The sequence below is a fragment of the Paramisgurnus dabryanus genome, chromosome 4 (genome assembly GCF_030506205.2).
Source record: "Paramisgurnus dabryanus chromosome 4, PD_genome_1.1, whole genome shotgun sequence".
Classification (NCBI taxonomy): Eukaryota; Metazoa; Chordata; class Actinopteri; order Cypriniformes; family Cobitidae; genus Paramisgurnus; species Paramisgurnus dabryanus.
This window is the reverse complement of record NC_133340.1, coordinates 21,335,029-21,362,720: the sequence shown is the minus strand read 5'-3', so window position 1 is coordinate 21,362,720 and position 27,692 is coordinate 21,335,029. Positions and strand designations below refer to the sequence as shown.

The window sequence follows — 27,692 nt, the reverse complement described above, 5'->3', positions numbered from 1 at the left end:
CTGACCCCTGCAACAACTACGCAGCGCTGGACAACGCTTGGAGAGCCACCAACTATAATTCCGGCTCCATGTGTGACAGAGATGTCAGTTGGGTCGGCTGGTATCGGCTTTACCTTAATGGCCAGAATGTTCGAATGCCAGAAACATGTGTTGAAATATACAAGTGTGGTACTTCTGCCCCACTGTGGCTAAATGATGTACATCCCAAACCAGAGGATGGAGTGGTCACCAGACATGTTTGTGGTCACTGGAGCAATTACTGCTGCTTTTTTCAGTCATATCCCATTAGAGTCAAAGCCTGCACTGGTGGTTATTATGTCTATGAGTTTGTTAGACCAACTGTATGCTATAGCGCATACTGTGCAGGTAATTTCTGTCTGTGATTCTTGTGTTCCAGTTGTAATTGTTGTGTCTTTGTTCATTAATTCAATTTAATCAATCACTTTCAGATGTTGACAGCATAAACAAAATCTACACAATTGTCACGCCAGCAATCATCACATCTGGTAATGTAAACTGCTGTTTTCTCCATTGGTTAATAGTCTGAATTCTCCAGAACAGCCAATCAGTTTTAACATTTACTGTAACATTATCTTTACATGTGATGTCCATTTGTACATCTCATAGGATACACATGGCTTTGTCATTTTTAGTTATTTTTTTCTTATTTTTTAACATGTAATGTCCATCTGATTAGATTCTGTATGCATGTCTTTGTTTATTCATTTCAATTCATCAAATTTTTCAGGTGTTAAGAGCGCTTTTACCACTTATACAACTGTCACGCCAGCAGTCACCACATCTGGTAATGTAAACTGCTGTTTCCTCCATTGGTTTTAAGTCTGAATTCACCAAAACGGCCAATCGGTTTTCAGCATTTACTGTAACATTATCTTTACATGTGATGTCCATTTGTACATTTGGTTAGATATGCATGTCTTTGTTCATTCATTTCAATTCATCAAACTTTTCAGATCTCAAGAGCGCTACCACTACTCATACAACTGTCACGCCAGCAGTCACCACATCTGGTAATGTAAAGTGTTGTTTCCTCCTCTGGTTTATAGTCTGGATTCACAACATCAGTCAATCAGTTTTCAGCACTCATTCATTTTTAGTTCATTTTATATATTTCTTTTTTACATTTGATGTACATCTGATTAGATATGCATGTCTTTGTTCAGTAATTAAAACTCATTAAACATTTCAGGTGTTAAGAGCGCTAATACCACTTATTCAACTGTCACACCAGCAATCACCACATCTGGTAATATGAAAGTAGACTACTGGTTTTAATTTTTATTTCCATCATTCAATAAATGCATCACAATGCAGTTTAAAATATGAACTGACATCTCGCTCATCTTCTAAATTTTCTCAAGTACTTGAATCCTATTGATTGGTTACATGGCTGTAAGTTATTATTCTGCATTGTTTCAGGTTTAAATATAACACAGATTACAAATTGCATGGTAAGTTGACATTTTTTTACTACAGTAGATAACAATTAAATCTTACTCTGTATAAAAGCAACTATGATGTTTCTAATATAGGGAAACATTATAAGAAAAATCCCTAGCTCTACTCAACAAATATGATTCTGTCAATGTCACAACCGCCACTGTGTTGGGTGATGACAGTGAGGTTGATGTCTTCACTAGTCAACCAAAATCTTTAATATTACGTTCTTGTCCACAGGGAACCTCATGTGTACAGAATCTCCTTGACCAGATAGAGGGTATTGCTGTTCTCAACATAACGGTAAATCTATCAGAGAAAAATCATCAAATGAAATATATGTTGATTTTTTGGAACTTCAGCTGTTTTCTTATTTACTGAGTTAGGATGTGACCAAACTTTTGGACATGGTCTTCAGTGCTTCAGAGAAGATAAACACATCATCAGATGACCCAAAGGAACTAGTGTCAGATGTGTTAAAAGCCAATGAGAAGCTTGTGTCAATGTTGGTGAAGCCAACAAACACCTATGCCAATGTCAGTTTCACTCATGCAGCTGTGGGTAAGAGAGACACTACCATCCCTAAAATATCATTTAATGTAATTATAGAACTGTAGATGTAAAATATATATAATGTAACTGAAGTCATGCTCATGATGTTCTGGATAACATAAAATTTGTGTTTATTTATTTGTTTATTTTAAATCAGAGGCGCAAATGTTTGTGGTTGGACCACAGGCCAACCTTGATAAAATCCCTCGGCTCAACACAACAAATGCTTCTATAGACATCGATCTTATTGGGATCGCCAGGAACAATTCAGGTATGCAATAATATTGTTGTGATGTAAAGAACACAGCCAATAATTATTGTCAGAGAGCAGATATATACATGGTTAAAAAAATAATAATACAATTACCCCAAAATGTACCCAGCCTAAGTGCATGTGACTTTTTATTATAATGAATAAAAATTTACCCATTCATCCTGGTGGCACCCTCTCTGAATCTGGACTTTGAACATTCTTTCTCCATCTTCAGTTATTTCCTGTCTTTTGCCTATAAGCCATGCCATTTCCATGCCTGTGTCCCATCTGCAGTTTGAAATTGAAATTAGTATGTCCCAAATCATAGTATGTTAAAATGAGAATCCATAAAGTCCCCAGATGGTTTAGGTAAAAATTGAAAGTGTAGATCCATGGACACTCAAACAGCATTTCTTACATTAGTCTTACCTTCTGCAAGCTTTTTACACCCATCAGCAGAAACATAATTCAGCACCTCTTGTATGTGTGTTGATACTTTTATTTATGTAGTGGGGTGGGGGTGCCTGTCTATCCCATCTCTGTTGAATCTGTTTACCGTACACCTGCGACTCACTTTGTAAATTAAATTGGACTATCCTTGTATCTGTTGCAGGATCAGCTGCTGTGACTTTCATGAGCTACAACACAATGGAGGACCTACTGATACCAGACTTCTTCATCACATCAGATAACACAGTTAAAACCATGATGTCCACTGTCATCTCAGCTACTCTTCCTAAAACCACCAACAAAACGCTCACCAAACCAGTCAACTTCACCCTTAAACACAGCAGAGTGAGTTACTCTCATTGACTTATTTTCATGCAATATAATGTAATATGAAGAGGAATTTCAAACATCTCCAGTTACTCTGGGCTTTGGATATAACTTTACACAAAACAATATTTTAGTGTAATTATGTCTGTTAGAGATGATGATCTGGGGTTCAGTTTATGTGAATAAGTATGTTTGCATGTTGGCACACTTATATCACACTTATTATTGCTTTATTCTGATTGGTGGAGAAATGTTTCACGGGTGTGCATTATTTTTCAATAACCGCACACCTTACCTGTCAAATGTTGAGTAGTATGAAGCTGCAGACTCGAAGCCTGCAGCCACAGACCCCCGACCAGAGAAACCCGCATTCTCAGACCCCTTGTTTTTCGAGACAGCGCCCCCTGCTGTTTGGAATATCGTATAACACCCTTATCCAAACGGCATTGAAAACAAAAGGATGCAATATTATAATCCAAATAAATATTTGCGTTCCCTGCTTAGTGCATGTGCAAAAAAACTCTCTGTATTCTCTGACTAACAAATTACCCAGTAGTCTGTAGTATTTTTTGAGCGTGGGTGTAATGCCAGGTTAAGTTACTTTTCATCTTCAATACCCTGCAAGTAAGCCTACAATGGCCCTGTATGGGCATAGCCTAAGGGCCCTGTAACTAACTCTTAAACGGGACATAATATGAAAATCTGACTTTTTCCATGTTTAACTGCTATAATTGTGTCCCCAGTGCTTCTATCAACCTAGAAAATGTGAAAAAGATCAACCCAGTAACTTAGTTTTGGTAAACCATTCTCTGCAAGCATGTGAAAAAATAGGTCATTGTAATTTGGCTCCTATTGTGATGTCAGAATAAGGTAATACCGCCCCCTTTATCTGCACTATCCAACCACAGCACAGCCGTTTAGTACAAAGAGAAAGAGAGAGAGAGAAAATAATTCACAGCACAATTGAGTTTCAATTGCAACAAACCACCATCATTGTGATCAGTGTTTGCACTTCATCCGCTCATTTGCATTTTAAATGACACACCCAAAATGGCACACTTTTGCTCAGACCTAGATTAAGACTTAGTTTACATCTGAAAAAAAATCTCATAATATGTCCCCTTTAAGAAAGAGAAAATAAGGTAATTTTTCTGAGCTCCTTTTATTTAGTCTCCTTGGTTATTGTAAGTCCTTTAATCCCGCCCCCTAGTGGAACGTTAATTTCGCACCTAGAAAGGTGGGACTAATTAGTGAGACGCACACACGGAAAAGGGAAGAGCGCATGCTGTTTGAAAACGCTCTGAAATTGTAAAGATCGCTCTAAAAGGTTCTCAAATACCTGAATGGATAATTTAAGCACCTAGCTGGAACGGGAACAAGGTACTGTGTTTGATTGTTTAATGTTTATATGTATTAATCTATTTAACTGTGAAGAAGTGTTTAAATGTGTTATCATCACTTGTGTAATGCAAAGTTTGTTAACATAAGTTTTTAACATTGTTAATATTGACTGATGTAATTTATATCTTTTTGTAATATGTTTGTTCATGTTGGCCTTCGGCTAATGTTTATGTTCGTAAGAGCTGATTTTATGTTATTTATCTGCCCTGTAGCTCTTACGGTGTTTCATGAAGAAAAGGTGTTAAATAAGAAAGGCAGATTTGTGTTTTTAAAGGAAAGGCTAACGGCTGAACACAAAATAAAGGCTTTTTGAAACATCAGTACGCTTCACCATTGTCTGGCTGGGGTTTTGCTACAGGCACCAAACAGGTTTGCTCACTAGCGAAATGTTGGCCCTGCATGGGCAGCCTTCACTTAGCCCCCAGAAAGTCATCACACAGAAAACTCCCCAGAGTTAAATAAACACTGCTGGATGTATGGACAAGTTTCCCAGGCACTTCTGGTTTACTTCCTGTTTCTGCCAAGAACTTCCTGCGCAGGCTAAGTAGTGGTGTAAAAATTCAAAGGGTCAAGAGTCCAGCTAAAACAAACACTGATCACAATAATGGTGACTTTAAATGGAACAAAATCTAAACCTAAAGTAAGAAAATGACTTCAAGTAAGATGTAAAATGCAATTTTAGGTTTCAGAGAGAGATGGTGAGAAAGAGGATAACAGAGCTTTTAATTCTGCTTCAGTGTTACGTTTTAACACTCTGTAAGATTGGGACAATATATACATCCAGCAGTGTTTATTTAACTCTGGGGATTTTGCTGCATGAGGGCTTCCTGGGGTCTAAGTGCGGGTTGCCCATGCAAGGGCCATCGTAGGCTTGTTTGTAGGGCCTGTTCTGGCCCGGGTCTGGGCCAGTTATGGGCTATTGTCTGTAATCCAGAACTGGGCCATTGTAGGGCCGTCATTCTACGTTGTATGTGGGCCGAGGAAAACTGGTTGTGTGGGCCGGAGCTGGGCCGGAACAAAATTGCTATGTGGGAGGTTGTTGGGTAAAATGTTTGTACTAAGTTGCTGCTGCACTGAGAGGGGGAACAAGACGTTGCGTCCTCCTAAAACTTCATCTGCTGTTGTTTGTGCACAGATTTTGTGATATATTTTTTTTACATTGGAGTCATGCCTGACAAGGGTTTACTTTTCTTCACTGTATAGGAGATAAACAACAGTGGTAATCTTTCTTGTGTGTACTGGAACATCAGTGAGTGGATTGTAGATGGTTGTTCTGTTGTAAAGATCAACAGCAGCTTCACTATGTGTTCATGTGTTCATCTGTCAACATTCGCTCTCATCATGCAAACCAGCAGAAGCACATCAGAGGTAAGACAACTTGACACAAATTTGACTTAAATAAAGTAAGAAAACATTTAATGTAGACTAAAACCCTATCAAGATTTACAAGCACTCTATACACTGCTAACTCAAATGCAGATTAGACGGCAGCAGAGTTAACACATTGTATTGTGATATTTTCTCAGGATAAAAGTCAGCCGATGGAGTCGATGAATATGGTGTTTGTGATCGTGGGTCTGGTGTTTACTAGTTTAGCTCTGTTGACTTTTGCTTTCTGTCGATGGAAACCTGGAGTGACAAATGTAGCTCGAATCAACCTCTGCATCAGTCTGCTGTCTGCTCATCTTCTGTTCTTACTCACACAACAATTCATCAATCTCATAAAACCTCACAAGGTGAGAACTTTTGATTACAGAATACCAACATCTTTAGTTTGACTAGTTAGTAAGAAATTACTGGAAAGCAAAAAATCTCTTTTATTATTTAAACTCTTTCTTCAGGTGTTGTGTGCTGTGATATCAGGAGCTCTTCACTTCTTCTTTCTCTCCTGCTTTGTGTGGATGTTCATTGAAGCTGTGCTGCTCTTCATCTGTGTGAAGAACCTATCACAGATCAGCTCCAGACAGAGGGCGATGCTTAACAAGGGATTCTTGATTGTGATTGGTTATGCGATTGATTTTGTTATAGTGGGTGTGTCTGCTGGACTGGTTCCTGAAGGCTACGGCAGTGAACAGTATGTATAAAGAGAATTGGTCAGTTGATTGGATTCAAGAAATTACATCTTAAAGGGGTCATAACCTGTATTTTCTATTATTTTATGTTCCCAGAGGTACTTATGATTAGTTAACCTCTCGACGCGCACTAGCTCGGGGACGGAAAGACGTCAGTTTTTTTCATGCTGCTTACAATATATATATATACACTGCAAAATCCCGGGAGTTAAATTAACACTGTTCAGTGTTTATATAGGTCCACTCTCTAGAGTGTTAAAAAAGTAACACCTGAGAGAGTTAAAATCTGCAATCTGTGACTTTCTCCTCTCTATCACCATCTCTGTTTGAAACCTAAAATTGCATTTTAGATCTTACTTGTAGAGTTATTTTCTTATTTTAGGATTAGATGTTGGCTGTATCATTTAAAGTCACCGTTATTGTGATCAGTGGTTGTTTTAGTTGGACTATTGACTCTTGACTGTAAGCTTGTTAGTTTTTTCTAACTGTGTTTAAAACACATCATTATTGCAAAGTAAAAACAATTGTGTAAATTAATATTGATAGTTAATGTACACTGTCAAATATAAACATTTAAATGAACAGATTTAATAATACAGTTTTTCCTCACTCATCAAAAGCATCTTTTTCTGTTAAAAATGAAATACTACAGTTTAAGGTCCAGAACTCTCATAGCAGTTTGTTATTCTGAAGGATTTTGATAGGGTGCACAAAAAGCATTAACCCCTGCACAATGCAGATGCACAGACATCAAGAATCAGAGTTTGAATCTCAACAATGGTGACAAAAAATGGTAAAAAAGTTCATTATTTATTCATGCCCCAGTGCATTCTGGGAGTCCTGGATGAGATTTGTAATTTGTTGATACCCAGCATGCATTGCAGCATGAAGCTTTTCATTTTATTGTCACCATCATTGTGAATCATACTCTGACTCTTGATGTTTAAGTGTCTACATTATACGGCAGTTAATCTGTAAGTTTCAGTGTTTAAAAATGATTCAGAATGAAAAACTGTTATGAGGGAGCTCGATACCATACTACAGTATCATATTATTAACATAAATAATTACTTCTAGTAAGAAATCATTTTTAAACAAAGTGTTATTTGAAAGTATTTCCTAACAACCATAGAAATGCACTAGTATCTCCTCTTTGACCACAACAAACATGCTTTAAACACATGTGATTATAATAGCCAAAAAAGCTGCAAAGCTATGACTAAGACTCAAGAGTCCAATTAAAACAACCACTGATCACAATAATGGTGACTTTAAATGAAACAGCCAACATCTAATCCTAAAATAAGAAAATAACTCTACAAGTAAGATCTAAAATGCAATTTCAGTTTTCAAACAGAGATGGTGATAGAGAGGAGAAAGTCATAGATTGTAGCTTTTAACTCTCTCTGGTGTTACTTTTTTAACACTCTGGAGAGTGGACCTATATAAACACTGAGCAGTGTTAATTTAACTCCCGGGATTTTGCAGTGTACGCTTATATAAGGATAAACAATAAAAAGAACGAATGTGTATGCAATTAAACAAAAGACTTTTATTTTGTGGCTGACTGGCATTTAGAAAAGGCACTAGTCTTACAAAAACTCTTGCAAGAACCTAATTTTTGGGTCTATTGACTTCAAACGTGAAATATAACTTCTTTAGACTTGTGGCTTTGGCCTCATTGCATTTCTAGGTTTCACACATATATTTATCATTAAGATTTTTAGTGTTAAAAAAGATGTTATGCAAAAAAAATTTATTACAATGTACTTCAGCCTCTCTAACTTTTTAAATTTTTATCTTAAAATAATTTTGAAACATGGAAAACGAAGCTCAAAGTGTCTTCTATCTAATGATGTGGGAATGACCACAGTTATGCTTATACTATAAATGGTTTAGTAAAAACAGCCCTTTTAGTGAAAGTAGGTATTTTCATGGTTTTGGGCCAGAATGGGGGTGCTTTTCAAGAGGTTAAAGAGCACCCATTACATTGCTAAAAACAATGCCATTTTGTTTATTTTTGTAATACAATGTGTCTGAGTAGTTTATGGTTCAAAAACACATTGGGATTATGGTTCAAAAACACATGGGATTTTGCATATCATTAACATGTACTTACACACAAAGGAAATGTAAAATCGTGATTCGGATAATAGGTGCTCTTTTTATATATTTGCTGAAAAACACACAAAATTGAGCACATTAAAGGGGACATATTATGAGATTTTTTTAAAGATGAAAACTAAGTCTAAAATAGGTCTGAGCAAAAGTGTGCCGTTTTGGGTGTGTCATTTAAAATGCAAATGAGCGGATGAAGTGCAACCACTGATCACAATGATGGTGGTTTGTTGCAATTGAAACTCAATTGTGCTGTGAAATATTTTATCTTTCTCTTTCTCTCCATACTAAATGGTTGTGCTGTGGTTGGATAGTGCAGATAAAGGGGGCGGTATTACCTTATTCTGACATCACAATAAGGGCCAAATTACAATGACCTATTTTTCACATGCTTGCAGAAAATGGTTTACCAAAGCTAAGTTATTGGGTTGATCTTTTTAACATTTTCTAGGTTGATAGAAGCACTGGGGACACAATTATAGCAGTTAAACATGGAAAAAGTCAGATTTTCATAATATGTCCCCTTTAAGTTATGACACTTTCCACACATTTTCCAGCGCTGCCTTGAAGGCACTCCCTGTGCCCCGAGCGTTTCAGCCAATCACAACCAAGGTGCTGCATATCGAGCCTTCCACCAGTTTCTGGAAGTTCGAGCTCACCGTTGGTCAGGTGAGTAGTGCAGATATGGTAAGATAGGAATGTGACTGTTTTTGAATTCAGCTTGAAATGTTTTGAGTGTATAAGTGACGTGTTGCTGCATTTTCACGTGTCTGTGGCACGACTTTCTTTTTTGTGCCAGTTTCACGTATTGGTTATTAAATTTTTTTTCTTATTGTCTTACAATTGTCGCTTGGGATTAGAACAACTTTCTGTTACATAAAATGACATCCTCACCCTAACCCAACTCTAACCCCAAGCGAAAACAGTTTAAGATTCTGACAAAAAACATATAACAAATGCTTAAAATGACATCCGCATTATGCCAAACCCAATTTTATCCTCACGCGAAAACTGTTTTAAAATCAGACGAAAACCACAAATCTAACCCCAATCCCATGCAACAATGGCTTGAAAAAATATTGAGTAACCAATACTGACCCTGCGTCCAAAACCGCCTACTTCCATACTATATAGTATGGTAGTAGGTGATTTCAGACGCAGCATGAAACTGGCACGAAAAAGAAAATGGCGCTGCAAACATGTGAAAACGCAGAAACACGTCACTTAGACGCTCTAAATATTTCAAGCTGGATTCAAATACAGTCACATTCCTATCTTACCATATCTGCGCTACTCACCTGACCAACTGTGAGCTCAAACTGCCAGAAGCTGCCGGAAGGCTCGATATCTAGCACCAGTGCTGTGATTGGCTGAAACGCTCGGGGCACGGGGAGTGCCTTCGGGCAGCGCTGCCTTGAAGGCTTCATTGAGAGCTTAAAACACCAGCGAGTCAGGAGGTCACCTCCTGCTGAAAAACTGTGCTAATTAGCAGATCCAGGGGATTGGAACAAAATACTGGAGAGGACTTTTACTCATGACACATGGATTTTACACCTCTGGTTGCGGATATGTGCCAGCGCCAATCCAGCACCGCCTGATCGTCAGTATCGGCTCAGATTTGTATTGCAGATCTGGACCAAATCAGTGTCAGACACAGCTAATGTCTTTCGGTTACCTATGGGAAAAGTGTTCTGGGCCAGATCTGTAAAATGATATAAATACTGAACTGATGGCAGTTAAATGTTTAAGCTGAAACCTCTATCTGGCACGGATCTGGTTCACAATCAGAAAACGTCTCTAAGATAGAAACGGAGGCAAGGGGCTTAAAACGGATCCGGGCCAAATGTAAATGCTATCTGGGATGTTGCTACTGATTGGACTGCAGTTCTGACACACCCACCAAACAAGAGAAAACATATCCCATACCCTGTTGCACACCGATTAACACCAGGAAACATGTCATTCAACCCAAAAACCGTAGCAAAACATTACACACCGGTTTGAGCTTGAACGTGCCTGTGGTGTTGTCTTGGTTTGGACAGGTTATATGAAAATTAACCGTCATTGTGACTTCATACATACAGCAATTTTACATTTGTTTAATTTCTGGAAAACAATAATATAAATATTTCCATTATCGATTAGAAGGATGTTTAAGAAATGTGCACAGTGTATTAATGATGCCAAGATCTTAAATGTCAGAAGATCAAAGGAAGTTTCATTCCTCAGCTCATTTAACTTAATGAACAATGCATATATGTAATATGCATATATTTGTATGTACATGAATCATAGCTTGATCAAAACTACCCACCTGTTTTTCACAATTTTCACCTAAAACATTATTTTTGAATATTTCATTAACTCTTTCTCTGCCAATAACGAGTATTTCCGGCAATCCGCAACATCATTATTATTCACCAGGTGGCACTCTTCCGTTTTGATTTTGTTGTTTAAAAGCAAGCGTGCCGCACAAGCCCTGAAAAGTGAAGCCAAAACGTCTCGATCGCCCCCCAGTGACTGGTCCCAGTATAGGTCATAAACCCCGCCTCCCAATGTTATTCAATGGGACTTGAGACCAACTAAAAAAATTAATTACACTTCAATTATCTTTTTTCCGAAGCTGGTTTCTGTCATTTACTGTAGTTTTTATGACGCTGATGTACATTCAAAGGTTTGTTTTTTAAATAGGTTTGTGTTTAGTTAGTTATTTAATGATATAAAAACGGTGGTGTCAGGTCATGATTGACAGCTGTGATATCGTGTGATATGCGCATTCTACGAGAGCGAGGGCAGGGTTTTGATTTCACGGCTTCACTTCCTGTCCACTACTGCGCATGACTGGTCCCGAAATCGCTACTGCGCAGACTCAAGACCCAAGATGTCAGCACCGTATTGGGACACTGGCGGCTTCACATTTCACCAATGGAAGAGAGCGAACAGGCGTCGTCCATCTTTTTTACAGTCTATGTTATTTTATCTGATATAATGTATGTTTATATATTTAAAGAAGAAAATTTTCTGGAAGGCATTACACTTTTGTGAAAATCTTGAAAAATGCCTGTGCTGGCTGGCAATATTTTTTAAAAAACGCTGGCAGGCAAAGAGTTAAAGAGCACCAATTATCCGATTCATGATTTTACATTTTCTTTGGTTTGTAAGTGTGCATTAGTAAATATTAACGATATGCAAATGGTACAAATCGATCATGCAAGTTATCGTTTCAATGTATATCTCTTTTCTTGGACTACAACAAACACACTTTACTTTTTAAGTGGGTTTACTTTTTTACTTTTTCGCCTGTTAACGTGGACATGACGGTCATTATCATAATTTTACCTGCATCTGACATACACAGGAAAATCCCCAGTGTTAAATTAACTCTACCAGTGTTAAATCAACACTATTTGGTGTTTATATAATCCACACCAAGATCGGTGTTAAAAAAAGACTGGTGTTAAAAATATAACTCTGAATCAGTGTTAAAGTTAATGAGATAATGAAGTGATGATCAAGATATTAATGGTGAACACCTGCTGGTCATTCAAATCAATTACATTTTGGACATTTTCCTGTCTCTAAATTTTTATTTTGATGACTCGTTTTCTGGAGAAAATACTAAAATAATAAAGAAAGACAAATTATTAAATGCAATAGATGAATACGGTTGGGTGTATGCCTCCAAAAGCTGCAATCTTTCACGTTTGCCTCTCTATCAGCATCTCTGTTTGAAAAATAAAAAGATAACTTGCAGTTATTTTCTAAATGGATAAGTTTAACTTCTAAACAGCTATCAGAACAAAATACAAAAAAAGTGCTGAACAATTACAGCATCCACACGCGTGATTAAGTAGACAAATCTTCTTTCTGACGTGATGTCTCACAAGTCAAATAGACATTTGCCACAAAATATATCATATTAAATCATAAGTTTGTGTTTGTTATGAGTTCATTTGAAGTCACCATTACTGTGATTAGTGTTTCCTTTAGTTAGGCACTTGTCCCTTGACCTTCACTGATCTAACTCACCTCTTTTAGCAATAGCAACAATGTTATAGTAAAACCACTTGTTCATTGCTTCATGTAGAGGGAAGCCCTTCCAGACCTTCTCAGATTGTTTATTTTTATTATTTTCTACTCTACAAATTATTCAAACATTTGGTCACAAATTTATTATGAAGAAACAGGCATATAAAAAAGCTCTATGCAAATGACAGTGTATTGAATGAGACTGCCGTAACGCTTTAGTGTGTTTTTAGTTGTTGTTGTTTTTTGCTTAAGAGAGACTTCATGATTTCTGATACAAATCTCAACAATGGTGACAGTTAATGGCAAGAAAGTTGCTAAATTTTTGTCATGTTGCAATGCATGATGGGATTTATGAATGAGTTTTCTACAATCCTGGTACCCAGCATGCATTGCGGCATGAAGCTTTGTTGTTAATTGTCACCATGATTGTGTTTTATAGGCTGAATGTTGATGTCTCAGTGTGTCTGGCTTGCACCACAGATTAGATTTGGGTAAACAATATTTAACTCTTCAGGGTAAGTGGACTTTTACAGCACTGTTGGATTTCATGGGAGCTTCACAGGTTTGGCAGAACATAAATTAGACACTTACATTCAGTGATAATTTTTTTTACGATATCATTGACTCCAAGTTTTATACTAATTAACATAGTGTTAGTTATAGACTTCACTTCTCTTATCTTCCTCTGCTTTAACATATGTGTGTTTTATAAACACACTGCCATAATTAGCAGAAGAAATCTAACACTAAACTTCAAGACCCAAGTACCCAACTAAAGGAAACACTAATCGGAGCAATGGTGACTTGCTTCATTAACCAGATTTACAGCAGTTCTTTAGAAGTTAAACTTATCATCCATGTAACTCTGCAAGCAAGTTGTAATTTTAGTTTTCAAACAGAGATGATGTTAGTGTTCATTTAACTATGGTGATTTCATCTATTGCATTTAATAATTTGGCTTTCTTCCTCATTTTAGTATTACTTTCTCCAGAAAAAGAGTCAACAAAAATAAAATTTTTAAGACAGGAACAATTCCAAAATTGAGTTGATTTGACACGGAATGACCAGCAGGTGTTCACTATTAATGACTCAATCACTTCATTATCTTATTAACTTTAACACTGATTTAGTGTTTTTTTAACACCAATCTTGGTGTGGATTATATAAACACCGAGCAGTGTTAATTTAACACTGGGGATTTTGCTGTGTACAGCCTGTAAGTAGTCTATGTTTTCATTTTTAAGAATTTACTACTGACTAAACCACAAGAGTAGAGCTTGTTGTTTGTCCTTTCTACGATCACAGATGCAGACATTGTTTTAATATCCTTACCAATCTGTTACGGCCTACTCAAACCATGCTGGCAAATTTGATCGATCAATTTGGTCATCTGCATTTTCTAGAACAGATTCAGCTCATATTGATAAGATATAAAGACGATATTAACTCCTGTCAGCATTGCATTGTGAGCTAATGTTCAAAACATGGTAAGGAGCGTCACATTTCCGGCTGAAGTCAGAGGTATTAAAGACAATCACAACGCCTGGCCAATTTGGGACACAGCACTTTTCAGAATATGAGCTTTGTAACAAATCAGAGCGTTTGAGGAAGGCATGGATTAATGGAGCAACAATAATGTATGGTATGTCTAAAATAATGTGTTTTTTGAACCATAAACCACGTAAATACATTGTATTATACCAAATACACAATAAAACGTTTTTAGCAATGTAATACTGTAGGTGCCGTCTAAGTGTTTTTTTCTGTAAACAGATGCTGGATTAAAGTGGAGAGAGGCTTCATCTGGAGTTTTCTGGGACCTGTTTGCTTCATTCTTGCAGTAAGTTTTAGTTACAAACAAGTTGTAGTTTAAACCACTGGAAAAGAAAGTGATTGTTTCTTTACTGTGTTTTTTTTTTTTGCAGATAAACATAATACTCTTCATCAGTATCTTCATCAGTCTGAATTTAACTCTTAAAAACGTCAACCTTGATGTTTCACACATGAGACAAACCAAGTAAAAAACACCCTGATTTTCATTTGAAACAGTTTTTTATATATTTTTTCAGAAGTGTTTGATTTATTTTCACATAGTGTGACTTTCAAAACTGTCTCTCTCTCTCTTTCTCTCTCTCTCTCTCTCTCTCTCTCTCTCTCTCTCTCTCTCTCTCTCTTCCCTCTCTTTCTCTCTCTCTGTCCCTCTCTCTTTCTCTCTCTCTCTCTCTCTCTCTCTCTCTCTCTCTCTCTCTCCCCCCTCTCTCTCTCTCTCTCTCTCTCTCTCTCTCTCTCTCTCTCTCTCTCTCGCTCTCTCTCTCTCTCTCTCTCTCTCTCTCTCTCTCTCTCTCTCTCTCTCGCTCTCTCCAGGATTACGGTTTTTAAAACTCTGGCCCAGTTTGTGATTTTTGGTTGTCCCTGGATTCTGGGTCTCTTCATTAATAACAGTAAGATGATGGAGATTCTCTTCCTGATTTTGAACTCACAGCAAGGAACCTTCATCTTCCTGGTCTACTGTGTCCTCAATAATGAGGTAAATTTTCCCATACACAGCAAAATCCCCAGAGTTAAATAAACTCTGCTGGTTGTACATATTGTCCCAATCTTACAGAGAGTTAAAAAGTAACTCTGAATTTGAGTTAAAAGCTGCAATCAGTCATTTTATCCTCTCTATCACCATCTCTGTTTGAAACCTAAAACCATACTTGTAGTTATTTTCTTAACTTAGGTTTAGATGTTTGCTGTTTCATTTAAACTCACCATTATTGTACTCAGTGGATGTTTTAGTAGGACTAGACTCTTAGTTGCTAGTTTTTTCCAACTGCTATAATTTTATATGGTTAAGCCATGTTGTGTTATAGCAAAGAAAAAACAATACTGCAATTTCGTAGTGATTTTTTAGTACATAAATTCTAAATATTGTCAGCATCTAGAAAACTTATGTGCAGGTGTAGTATTTACACACTTATCATAAGTATCCTTTTCCATTAATCATGTGAGACTGTAGTATAATATCCAGCACTCTCATGGCAGTTTGTCATTTTGAACGATTTTGAGGGACTTAAAAATTACCCTCAGCTCAATGTAGTAGAGTTGTGACGTTCGCGAACGAACCGATTCTTTTGAACGGCTCATTAACATGAACGATGGGAGCCGAGTCGCGGCTGGAGGGGAGCCGTTCTTTCTGTCGTTCTTTTTTCCTATGCGTGTTTCACACAGATGCACACAAATTAGCTCCTCCGCGAGACAGAACAGTTATAGGGGGAGGGGTGCACATGATGATAGTTGTGCACGCATCGTTCACGTGAGAACTCCAGTGGAAAAAAAACCGGTGTGCCCCAGATGTCCTATTTGCAAAGTTTACCGTAATAATAGTATTAATAGTGGACTGTATGTAGACATTTATTTCCATTTTATTTATTCTAATTTGTGGAAGAGTTTGTAGTATAAGCGGTTTTGCACAGAAATTCATTGCAGCCGGATTTTTTTTTAATGTTTTTTGTGAGTAGGTATTGTATGAATAACATAAGTCAAAGTAGCTTTACACATACACACATTTTGTACTAAAGGTAAATCCAAAACAGTGATGTCACTGTCTAAGCAGAGGGATTTTGTGCAACCCTATGGAATATAGTCCACACATGACAAATGAGGTTAAAATCAATATTTCAGAATAATTTAAACTCAGATATTGGTGCGTGATATCTGAACTTAATTATTAGACTACAAATCTCACCTCATCATTCCTCCTAGTGATTATTTCCAGGATAAACTGAGATGCCCCTAAGCTGGCTTCTTAAAACTGACTAAATATTTTAAAGAGCCAAAAGAGCCGTTCTTTTGAACGGCTCTTTGAAAGGAACGGATCGCCAAGATCCGGATCCCCTCAAAGAGCCATAAATCCCATCACTACAATGTAGACACACAGACATCAAGAATCTGAGTATGAATCTCAACAAGGGTGACAAAGAAAATGGTAACAATGTCATTATTTATTCCTGCCACAGTGCATTCTGGGAGTTTTGGATAAGCTTTGTAATTTGTTGATACCCAGCATGCATTGCAGCATGAAGCTTTTCATTTTATTTTCACCATCATTGTGATTTATACTCTGATTCTTGATGTTTGTGTGTGTACGCTACACAGTAGCCAAATTTTAAATATCAGTGTTTCAAAATAATTTAGAATGACAAACTGCTATGAGGGTGCTGTATTATACTAGAGTCTCACACAATTAATGGAAAAGGATTCTTCTAATAAGTGTGCAAACACTACACCTGCACATACGCTTTCTAGATGCCGATGAAGTTTAGACTTTATGTACTAACACCACTATAAAATTGTGCTGTTGTATTTTCCTTGCTATAACACAACATGTTTTAAAGAAACATAGTTATAGCAGTTGAAAAAGTTAGCAACTAAGAGTCAAGTCCAACTAAAACAACCACTGATCACAATAATGGTGACTTAAAATGAAACAACCAACATATAAACCTAAGTTAAGAAAAAAATTCTACAAGTTAGATGTAAAATGCAATTTTAGGTTTCAAACAGAGATGGTGATAGAGAGGATAAAGTTACAGATTGCAGCTTTTAACTCTGCTTCAGAGTTACTTTTTAACTCTCTGTAAGATTGGGACAATATGTACAACCAGCAGAGTTGATTTAACTCTGGGGATTTTGCTGTGTACTCATTGTGTACTATATCCATAAAGACGTCATGTTATTTGTCTCTTTTGTATGAATGTGAACAATTAAACCTTTTGTCAAGGTTTCCCTGTAATGGCTTCTCTCATCTCATCTCTTGTTTAGGTCAGAAAGCAGTATGTGAAGTGGATGAGAGCTGTCTTTCTCAGGCTCGAACCAAATACCTTATAAGATGCCCCTCATCCAAAAAACTGAGGCCCATATAATTCATGTTTAGTAAATTGTAATGTGTGTGTGTTTTATTTTCAGAGGGCAAATATACTGTGCATATAATCGAGTTAATTTGTGTTGTTTTTCATATTTTATTTACACATTTATCATTTTTATATCTCTTTTATAAACTCTTTTATTATGTGTCAAATTATATTATATGGCATGGGACCATAATGTCATTAATTGTCCATTAAAGGCGGAGTGCACAATGTTTGAAAGCCAATGTTGATATTTGAAATCACCTAAACATACACGCCCCTACCCCAATAGAATCTGGACCTTCTTTTAAAAGACCCACCCCACACATACTCAACCCGGGCACGGATGTCGGTTAGTAGACACGCCCCTTACTGCTAATTGGCTACAAGTGTGTTTTGGTAGTCGGCCCGTCTCCTTTCCAAAGCGTTTTTCAAACATTGTGCACTCCGCCTTTAACTTTGCATGATATAGGAACACTGTTCAGATTATTCAGTAAATGCTTTGTTCATTTTTACAATGATTATGTCTCCAGCTTTCTGCTATAGGCCTATTCTCTGGGCTGGTAAATGAGATTTAGCAACATTATTCTGTATTATGTCAGCTTTTTAATTCTTCTAGGAAAGCTAAATGACTTGTTATTGCATTGAGAGCATCTTGACCACACGCACAGTGTGAAATGATGGCACCATAGAAACAAACTTCAAGAGCCTGTGGGATAAAAACTGCAGAGAGGAAGGCTGAATCCGAAACAGAACACTGCCATACTATATAGTAGGCAAAAACCACTAAGTGAAGGAATCAATACTGTGCTAGAATCAATACTTCATTTCCCCATCACTAGTTCAGTGAAAGTCAAGGGACAAATGTCTAACTAAAGGCAACAGTAATCATGAAAATGGTGACCCATAACAAAAACACAAACTGGAGATTTAAAGGGCCCATGGCATACAGAGGTTAGCATTGCTACTTTGTAGGTGCAAGCAAAAATGTGTTGTTTTGGGTGTGTCCTTTAAAACGCAAATGAGCAGATGAACTGCAAACACTGATCACAATGATGGTGGTTTGTTGTAATTGAAACTCAATTGTGCTGTCAAGTCCTTCTTTTCTCTCTCTTTCTTACTGTACTAAATGGCAGTGCTGTGGTTGGATAGTGCACATTAAGGGGGCGGTATTATTATAATAACATCTCCTTATGACATCATAAAGAGGGCCAAATTTCAATGACCTATTTTTTGCTCGCAGCTACAAAGTAGCAATGCTAACCTCTGTATGCCATGGGCCCTTTAATGTGAGACATTTTGTGGTAAATGTCCATTTGACTTGTGATTACATCACGTCAATTAACAGACGTGATGTAAGCCACATCTGTGGATGCTGAAATAGTTACATGAAAGATTGCAGCTTTTGTACACTCTAAAAAAATAATCTGTAAAAAAACGGATAATGTCCTGGCAGAAATTACACTCTAAAAGTACTGTGTAAATATGAAGGAATTTTCCGTATTTATGTTTTACAGGCATTTATCCGTTTTTTTAATAACATGTTGCATTATGGGTGCAACAACTGCTGCAATCTTTCACTTTTGCCTCTCTATCACCATCTCTGTTTGAACCTAAAATTACAACTTGCTTGCAGAGTTCTTTTCTAAACATGGATGATGTTTAACTTCTAAACAAATCCTGTCAGAACAAGATACAAATGCTCAACTATTCCAGCATCAACACATGTGATTTAGTAGACAAATCTTCTTTCTGATGTGACGTGTAAGTCAAATGGATATTTACCACAACATTTATCACATTAAATATACAGTTTGTGTTTGTTTTAGATTCATTTGAAGTCACCACTATGGTGATAAATGTTCCCTTTAGTTAGGCTTTTGTCCCTTGACCTTCCAGAACTGACTCTGCTCTTTTAACATTGCAACAGTGTTTTTGCTTGTAGCAATTGCAACTTGTTTGATGCTTGAGTTAGGGGAAGTGTCTATGATGTTATATAAGCTTAGTTGTTTTTATGTTATACTACCTAACATTCAAATATAAAATGATAATATAAGATTAAAGAACTAAAATGTATAAGAGTGATACTCCAAGTTGATCTAAAAACACACTGTCTTGAATAAGATGGCTGCAAATATGTCAGCTGTGGTTTTTGCTTCAGAGATATCAACACTTTGGATACAAATCTCAACAATGGTGAGAGTAAATGTTAAGAAAGTTTTCTGTCCTGGTACCCAGCATGCATTGCGGCATGAAGCTTTGTTGTTGATTGTCACCATTGTTGCGTTTCATAGGCAGATTGAAGTGTTCCTAAAGGTTACGGACATTATATTGTAAATCTACAGAATGTTCAGTTTTTGAATAAACAGAAAAGTCTGTGAAATAACGGAAAAGGTGCCGGTAATTTTCTGCCAGGACATTATCCGTTTTTTTACGGATTTTTTTTTAGAGTGTACTGGTACTTTTTCCGTTATGTTTACAGACATTTCCGTTTATTCAAAACTGAACATTCTGTAGATTTACAGAACATTGCCCGTAGAGTTAAGGCCCTTACAGACTACACTCTAAAAAAATAATCTTAAACAGATAATGTCCTGGCAGAAAATTACCAGAACATTTTCCGTTTGTTAAAATACATTTCTGTTTATTCAAAAACGGAACATTCTGTAGATTTACAGAACTAGTCCGTAGCCTTTAGGGACACTTCAATCTGCCTATGAAACGCAACAATGGTGACAATCAACAACAAAGCTTCATGCCACAATGCATGCTGGGTACGAATATTGTAGAAAACTCTTTCTTACCATTTACTCCACCATTGTTGAGATTTGTATCCAAAGTGTTGATGTCTCTCTGAAGCAAAAACCACAGCTGACACATTAGCAGCAATCTTATTCAATATGGTGTCTTATAAGATCAGAATAGAGTGTCACTCTTACACACTTCAGTTTTTTAATTTTATTTTATCATTTCATATTTAGATATTAGGGAGAATAACATAAAAAACAGCCAAGTTTAAGTGACATCATACGTAATTATCCTTCCTCAAGCAACAAATAAATTGGAACGGCTAAAAGCAATAAACACTGTTGCAATGCTCAACGAGCAGAGTTAGATCAGTGAAGGTCAAGGGACAAAAGCCTAACTAAAGGGAACACTAATCACCTTAGTGGCGACTTCAAATGAATCTAAAACAAACGCAAACTGGAGATTTAATAAAGTCTAAACATCATAAACTAGAAAACGTATGTATTAATTTAATGTTTGAACACTTATCAGAAGGATCTTTCTCTGACAATAATGTGATACTACAGTATGAGATCCAGCTCTCTCATAGCAGTTTGTTATTCTGAAAAATTTTGAAACACTGACACTTAAAATTGACTGTTTTTTTATGTAGACACACAAACATCAAGAATCAGAGTATGAATCACAATGATGGCGACAATAAAATGAAAAACTTCACGCTGCAATGCATGCTGGGTATCAACAAATTACAAATCTCATCCAGAACTCCCATCATGCACTGCAGCATGGATAAATAATGAGCTTTTTACTATTTTCTTTGTCACCATGGTTGAGATTCAAACTCTGATTCTTGATGTTTCTACGTCCCAAATATAAAGCGGTTAATTGTTGTTTCTAAAATTAATAATGACAAACTGCTATAAAAGTGCTAGATCTCACATACATGATTGACAGATGAGAACCTTGTGACTAGTAAATTAATTAGATGATGATCTTTACCATTATATACCATAAACCACAGAATTGCACTAATACCATAACAAATGTGTTTTACAGTATAAACACAAAGTTAACACAACCAAGGAAAAGTTAGCACTTCAAAAGTCAAGGGTCAAGAGTTCAACTAAAACAAACACTGATCACAATAAGGGTGACTTTAAATGGAACAAAATCTAAACCTAAAATATGAATACGACTCTACAAGTAAGACGTAAAATGCAATTTTAGGTTTCAGACAGAGATGTTGAGAAAGAGGATAACAGAGCTTTTAATTCTTCTTCATTGTTACTTTTTAACACACACTGTGACAATATATACATCCAGCAGTGTTTATTTAACTCTGGGGGTTTTGCTGCATGAGGGCTTCCTGGGGGCTAAGTGAGGGCTGCCCATGCAAGCAGTAGCGCCTCACTGCAGAACACGGCGGGGTTGCATTTAGATTCAGGGGCGGAGCTGGATCCCGATCCAGAGATCTCATTGGTCGGAAGTTTTACCACAAGACACGTCATACACGTGTTGCTGCGTTACCATTTCCGCATTAAGTTGCAACTAAATTAAGTTTAATAAATTTTGACATAAAAAAATAACTTTACTTATGACTACAATAAAAGTAGTGCCTTTAGGGTGAAATGTAAGTTTTTTGCTATAATGTTTTGGAGTAAAACATTTTGGGTAAGCCTCCTACGAGTAATCTTACCATGCAGTTTAAGACCTATTAATGAATACAGTATAAATATGCATAATTATTAAAATATATAGGCTATGGCATGTTATTTAGAAATAAATTATTTGAATGTTTATCTTGTATGGACTTTGAACTTGTTTTAACGCGTCTTTGCTTACAGCCATTAGGGAACAGTTTTCCCTCGTAGATGGTTTACTTTTTTTAAATTTGCTAATAAAAGATATCAAATAAATTTGTTTTTATATTTACTCGTATAGGAATAGCTGTGTAATAAGTGGGATAATGCACAAATAAATCCCTTCAGTGATATCAAACTGTCGGGAACGTGTCCGTACCCTGCAAGTAAGCCTACGATGGCCCTTTATGGGCCCACTTAGGGCTAGTCTAAGGGCCCCGCACAGGTTTGCTCATTGGCAAAACGTTGGCCCTTTAGCGCTGGCCCTGCACGGGCAGCCCTCACTTAGCCCCCAGGAAGCCCTCATGCAGCAAAATCCCCAGAGTTAAATGAACACTGCTGGATGTATATATTGTCCCATCTTACAGAGTGTTAAAAAGTAACATTGAAGCAGAATTAAAAGCGCTGTTATCCTCTTTCTCAACATCTCTGTCTGAAACCTAAAATTGCATTTCACATCTTACTTTTAGAGTCATTTTCTTAACTTATGTTAAGATGTTGGCTGTTTCATTTAAAGTCACCATTATTGTGATCAGTGGTTGTTTTAATTGGACTTTGACTCTTGACCGTTGGATTGATGGTGTTTTCTGGCTGCTATATCTAAGTGTGTTTAAAACACATGTTATAGCAAAGAAAAGGCTATAGTAATTGAATATTGACGGTTGATACATAAACCTTGTCAAACATAATCATTTAATGAACAGGTTTATTAATATAGTTTTCCCCCCTCATCAGAAGCATCATTTTCTGTTAATAATGAAATACTACAGTGTAAGGTCCAGAACTCTCATAGCAGTTTATTATTCTGAAGGATTTTGATAGTTTGCACATAAACATTAACCGCTGAACGATGTAGATGCACAGACATCAAGAATCAGAGTATGAATCTCAACAATGGTGACAAAGAAAATGGAAAAAAAGGTCATTATTTATTCATGCCGCAGTGCATTCTGGGAGTTCTGGATGAGATTTGTAATTTGTTGATACCCAGCATGCATTGCAGCATGAAGCTTTTCATTTTATTGTCACCATCATTGTGATTCATACTCTGATTCTTGATATTTGTGTGTCTACATTGTAGAGCAGTTAATTTTGAGTGTCAGTGTTTCAAACTTCTTCAGACAGACAAACTGCTAAGAGAGAGCTGAATCTCATAGTATAGAATCACATTATTGTCAGAGAAAGATCCTTCTGATAAGTTTGCAAACAATAAATTAATACATACGTTTTTATATGATGATATTTAGACTTTATTTACTGAACTGACCACCACCAAAGTATTGCACTCTGCTATAACGAACATGTTTTAAACACACAAAGTTATAGCAATCAAACGATTGAACAATGTAAGAGTCACGAGTTAAGTTTAACTAAATCAAACACTGATCACAATAGTGGTGACTTTAAATGAAACAAAATCTCAACCTAAAGTAAGAAAATGACTCTACCAATAAGATGTAAAAATGCAATTTTAGGTTTCAGACAGAGGTGGTGAGAGAGAGGATAACAGCGCTTTTAATTCTGCTTCATTGTTACTTTTTAACACTCTGTAAGATGGGACAATATATACATCCAGCAGTGTTCATTAAACTCTGGGGATTTCTCTATGTGAGGGCTTCCTGGGGGCTAAGTGAGGGCTGCCCATGCAGGGCCAGCGCTAAGGGGCCAACGTTTCGCCAGTGAGCAAACCTGTGCGGGGCCCTTAGACTATGCCCATACAGGCCCATCGTAAGCTTACTTGCAGGGTACCTCTCCTTACACCTAACTGTGATACTTTCTAAATTGTTAATCTTTCTCAACTATATTATTAATCAAACGTACACTTAAATTGATAAGAGCAAACGTTGGCGATCACAGGTTGCAACTAATTGCGGGCTGCAACAACGCAAATATACTGGTTCATTTGGCGGAACAAAGTATATAAAGTGGGAGGAGTTGGATCTAGATCCAACCCCGCCCTCTGGATGTTGTGTTCCGCAGTGAGGACCATCTCCATGCAAGGGCCATCGTAGGCTTGTTTGTAGGGCCTGTTCTGGCCCAGGTCTGGGTCAGTTATGTGCTATTGTCTGTATGTGGGCCGAGGAAAACTGGTTGTGTGGGCCGGAGCTGGGCCGGAACAACATTGCTATGTGCGTTGTGGATTTTTATGCAGCAATCACATACAGTCAGTGTCACGTCACTTGATATATCATCATGGACATAGGAATGAAAATGAAAATGTATTCTACCTGCCTTCCTGATATAAATTAATATAATTTTGATATGCTTATTAATACTGATACACTAATTTGGGCAAAGAGCACTAATGACTTGTTTAAGACTTGAAACTTAAAGTTGATGACTTCCCACTGAGCAAAGCGTCTTAAAAAGACGTCATTTCGACGTCCCATGAGGAGCCAGAATGAAAGTTTTTATGACGTCTTTTTATGACCTGTTCTGAACATCCAATATTGATGTCAAGGGGACCTCCAAGCAAAGTAAAACTATTTAAAATGTGGCCCTTTTAGACATTATATTTGTTTATATAATCTTTATATATGAATAAATGTAAAAAAAATTGCTTATAGATAATTCCCAAATATACAAGTTCCACCTTAACTATCTGCGTCTGCAATCTTGCTCTCTCTCTTTCTCTCTCTATCGTTCAATAATTGAAGTGAAGTGACGTGAACTTCACTCTTCCTCCCATGCTTGCTCTCGCTGGATAATTGTTACATGTACATTCTCTAAAACAATTCACCATTACAAACAGTTGTTTTTACAAAGCATTGTTTTGAAGTAGGACCATACTAAACAAACCAAATTTACTTTATTTTTTGTCATTTCTACGGCTCGTTTTTGAGAATTTAAAAGATTCTGATGTTTTATTGAACATGTTTTGTCACCATCATGGTGATCAGTGTTTCCTTTAGTTGGGTAGTTTGACTCTTTGTTTTTATATTTTAGTTTGTGTGCTTGATGATGGTATTCTCTAAAATACATTATTATTGCACAAAGTGTTTGTGACCAATGCTTGTGGCTTCCTATTAATTACATTGGTTGTCAGAAGTGCTGGTATAATGTAGCTGAACTAAAAACACAGATAAAACATGATAAATTTGGTTTAAAAGTAAACTTCTATCTCAGTTTGGTTTGGAGCTGCAATAAACACACTTCAGTGCATCCTGCTGCCTACTGTAACAAAAAATGAAACCTCATGGCTGTAATAAAAAATGAAAAGTCTAGAATTTTTGACACAGATGCAGACATCAAGAATCAGCCCATGAATCACAACGATGGTGAGTTTTCTAAATGTTGCCGTGCATTCCACCAGCGTATTATAAAAACTCATGAGTCCAGAGAGTGTCACCACTGTTGTGATTCATGGGGTGATTCTTGATCTCTGCATATGTGACAGTAATATCTGGACTTTTAATTTTATATAAGTGCTTCCCAGTGGTGGTATGAACCTAAATTAGAAGTTGGATGTGACCTCTCAAATCAACTGAGAAATTGAGACAATACTACATGGTTTACAAAATGAATTTACTGACTTTACATATGTGGTATTACTGTTGATAAACGTTCAGTGAAGTTGTAAGATCCACATGTGAGTTTTGTTTATAAAAAAATTTCTTTGCAACAAAAAACATGCTTTAGCAAACACTCTTACAAAGACCAAATATTCAAATGAAAAGTCAAAGAGTCAAACTACCCAACTAAAGGAATCACTGATCGTCATTATGGTGACAAAAGATTTTCAATAAAACGTCAGCATATACATCTCTTTTATTAAAGAGAGAGAGAGAGAGAGAGAGAGAGAGAGAGAGAGCATTTAAGGTGGAACTTTATCTATGAGCAGTGCTATGTTTTTGAACACTCATTCATATATAAAGATAACATTATTTTAACAGCTTAACAAAATATTCTACAAAATACACGTGATGTTTATGTTTTTTGACTCAGAACTCATAGACCACATTTGTATAAAATATTTTTGTTTTGATTTCCCGGACCCCTTTTGGACGTCTACCTGACGTCCAAGAGGGGTCATAGTCAGACGTCCAGATACTGTACCAGAACTGCACGTTGTATAGACATACAGATAAGGGCCTGGACCAACCGACCTAATATAGACATGATCTGCACGTCGAGCGGACGTCTCATGTTTGGTGGGTTGCAACTCGACTGGTTCTTGCCTTTCTTGACTCGGGACTTGACTTGAAACATAAATGCAAAGACTCGAGACTTAATTGTGGCTTGCAAAACAATGACTTGGTCCCACCGCTGCACATCATTCATGTTTTGTTATGTTATAGATCAGTGATTCCCAATCAGGGGTATGCGTACCCCAGGGGGTACGTAAAGAGTTTCCAGGGGGTACGCGAAAATATTTAGATTTTGCTTTGATCTCATTTACTTTTAATAAAAATGTCTTTCGTTTGTCCAGTCATTGACCTAAGATTAATTTTTGTGAGAAAAGCACTGTAAAAAGGACTACTTTAAATGTAATTTTAATCTTATCATTAATATTATTCACCCGTCGTGAGTAAATGCGCTGCATGCTCCAAAACGCAATAGCGATGTCCAACTCAAGAACAATCTGACTATTTCAATGAACCTGAATAGTTTCTAAAGACACAAATGTATTAACTATAAATAATGTTCAAATAATGATATGCATTCCCGCTGCCTTTGCATTTTCAAATGGTGCAAAAAAAAATTGCATTGTTTTGGCTAACATATTTGATGTCTTATGTATTTATAGTGAATGTCTTAACACATTTTATTTCTCTTTATATTTGAACATAATTATTTAACTTATTTGCACATTTTAATTATCAGTAACTTAAATTAAGATTTTAGTAAATTTAGGGCATTTACTAAAAAGGACGTTAGAGCTCAAATCCAAACTTGCAACAATTTGCGTTTGATTTACTACAAAGGCGCAAATAAAATACACAGGCACAATAATGATATAAGCACATTTTCATAATGACCATTGCAATCTACTAAGAGCACCGCGAATTAGTACAGGGTCACAAATAAGAGAACTCGGCAGGACATCGCAATGAAAATGCGGACTGCGGAGTGTGAAATTCCAGCTAAGTAAAAGTACACTAAGAACCGGAGGAAAAAAGATGAAGGGTTAAAAGAAGTTTTGAAATACCTGATTTGGCTTCTCCTCAGAGTAGGGGGAGGCTGCAGACCTGGAGCCGGTAGATCTACGCCCCTGACAGTTTTACGCCCCTGTTGTTCCTCGTGCGTCCAGTAGGGGGAGGCTGTATATTAGTATATGAGCCTAGTCATATATCAGAACAGCAGACCGTATGATAGCAGCAGACCTTCTTGAAGCGATACAAATTGAGGTATGTTAAATAATCTGCTAAAGTTATTGTTGTTGATTGTATTATAATGACACATTTATTATTTATAAACGATTGATGCGATATACTGCCATTAATTAGAAGTAACCATTGTTAATATAAAATCACAACATCATATATCAGTCAGTCTCTTGTATATAAAAACAGTTTATAAATAAATATAAATA

The 27,692-nt window shown here is 36.6% G+C and overlaps 1 protein-coding gene across 2 annotated transcripts; it reads left to right on the top strand.

Annotated features, from left to right (window-relative positions):
- Positions 1-976: 976 nt before the first annotated feature.
- Positions 977-18,345, top strand: LOC135760560 (adhesion G protein-coupled receptor E3-like). 2 transcript variants are annotated; one of them, XM_073814293.1, is made up of 14 exons: positions 977-1,031; positions 1,211-1,267; positions 1,441-1,472; positions 1,699-1,761; positions 1,845-2,019; positions 2,168-2,281; positions 2,877-3,058; positions 5,645-5,809; positions 5,968-6,177; positions 6,283-6,515; positions 14,434-14,500; positions 14,586-14,677; positions 15,025-15,187; positions 17,472-18,345. In XM_073814293.1, exons 3-14 carry the CDS (start codon positions 1,470-1,472, stop codon positions 17,565-17,567), a joined length of 1,563 nt encoding a protein of 520 aa, XP_073670394.1. In that variant the 5' UTR covers positions 977-1,031; positions 1,211-1,267; positions 1,441-1,469; the 3' UTR covers positions 17,568-18,345. The 2 variants fall into 2 exon arrangements, with proteins under 2 accessions (XP_073670394.1, XP_065130646.1); XM_065274574.2 differs by lacking the exon at positions 977-1,031 and having other exon boundaries at positions 1,160-1,267; positions 17,467-18,345.
- Positions 18,346-27,692: the final 9,347 nt, after the last annotated feature.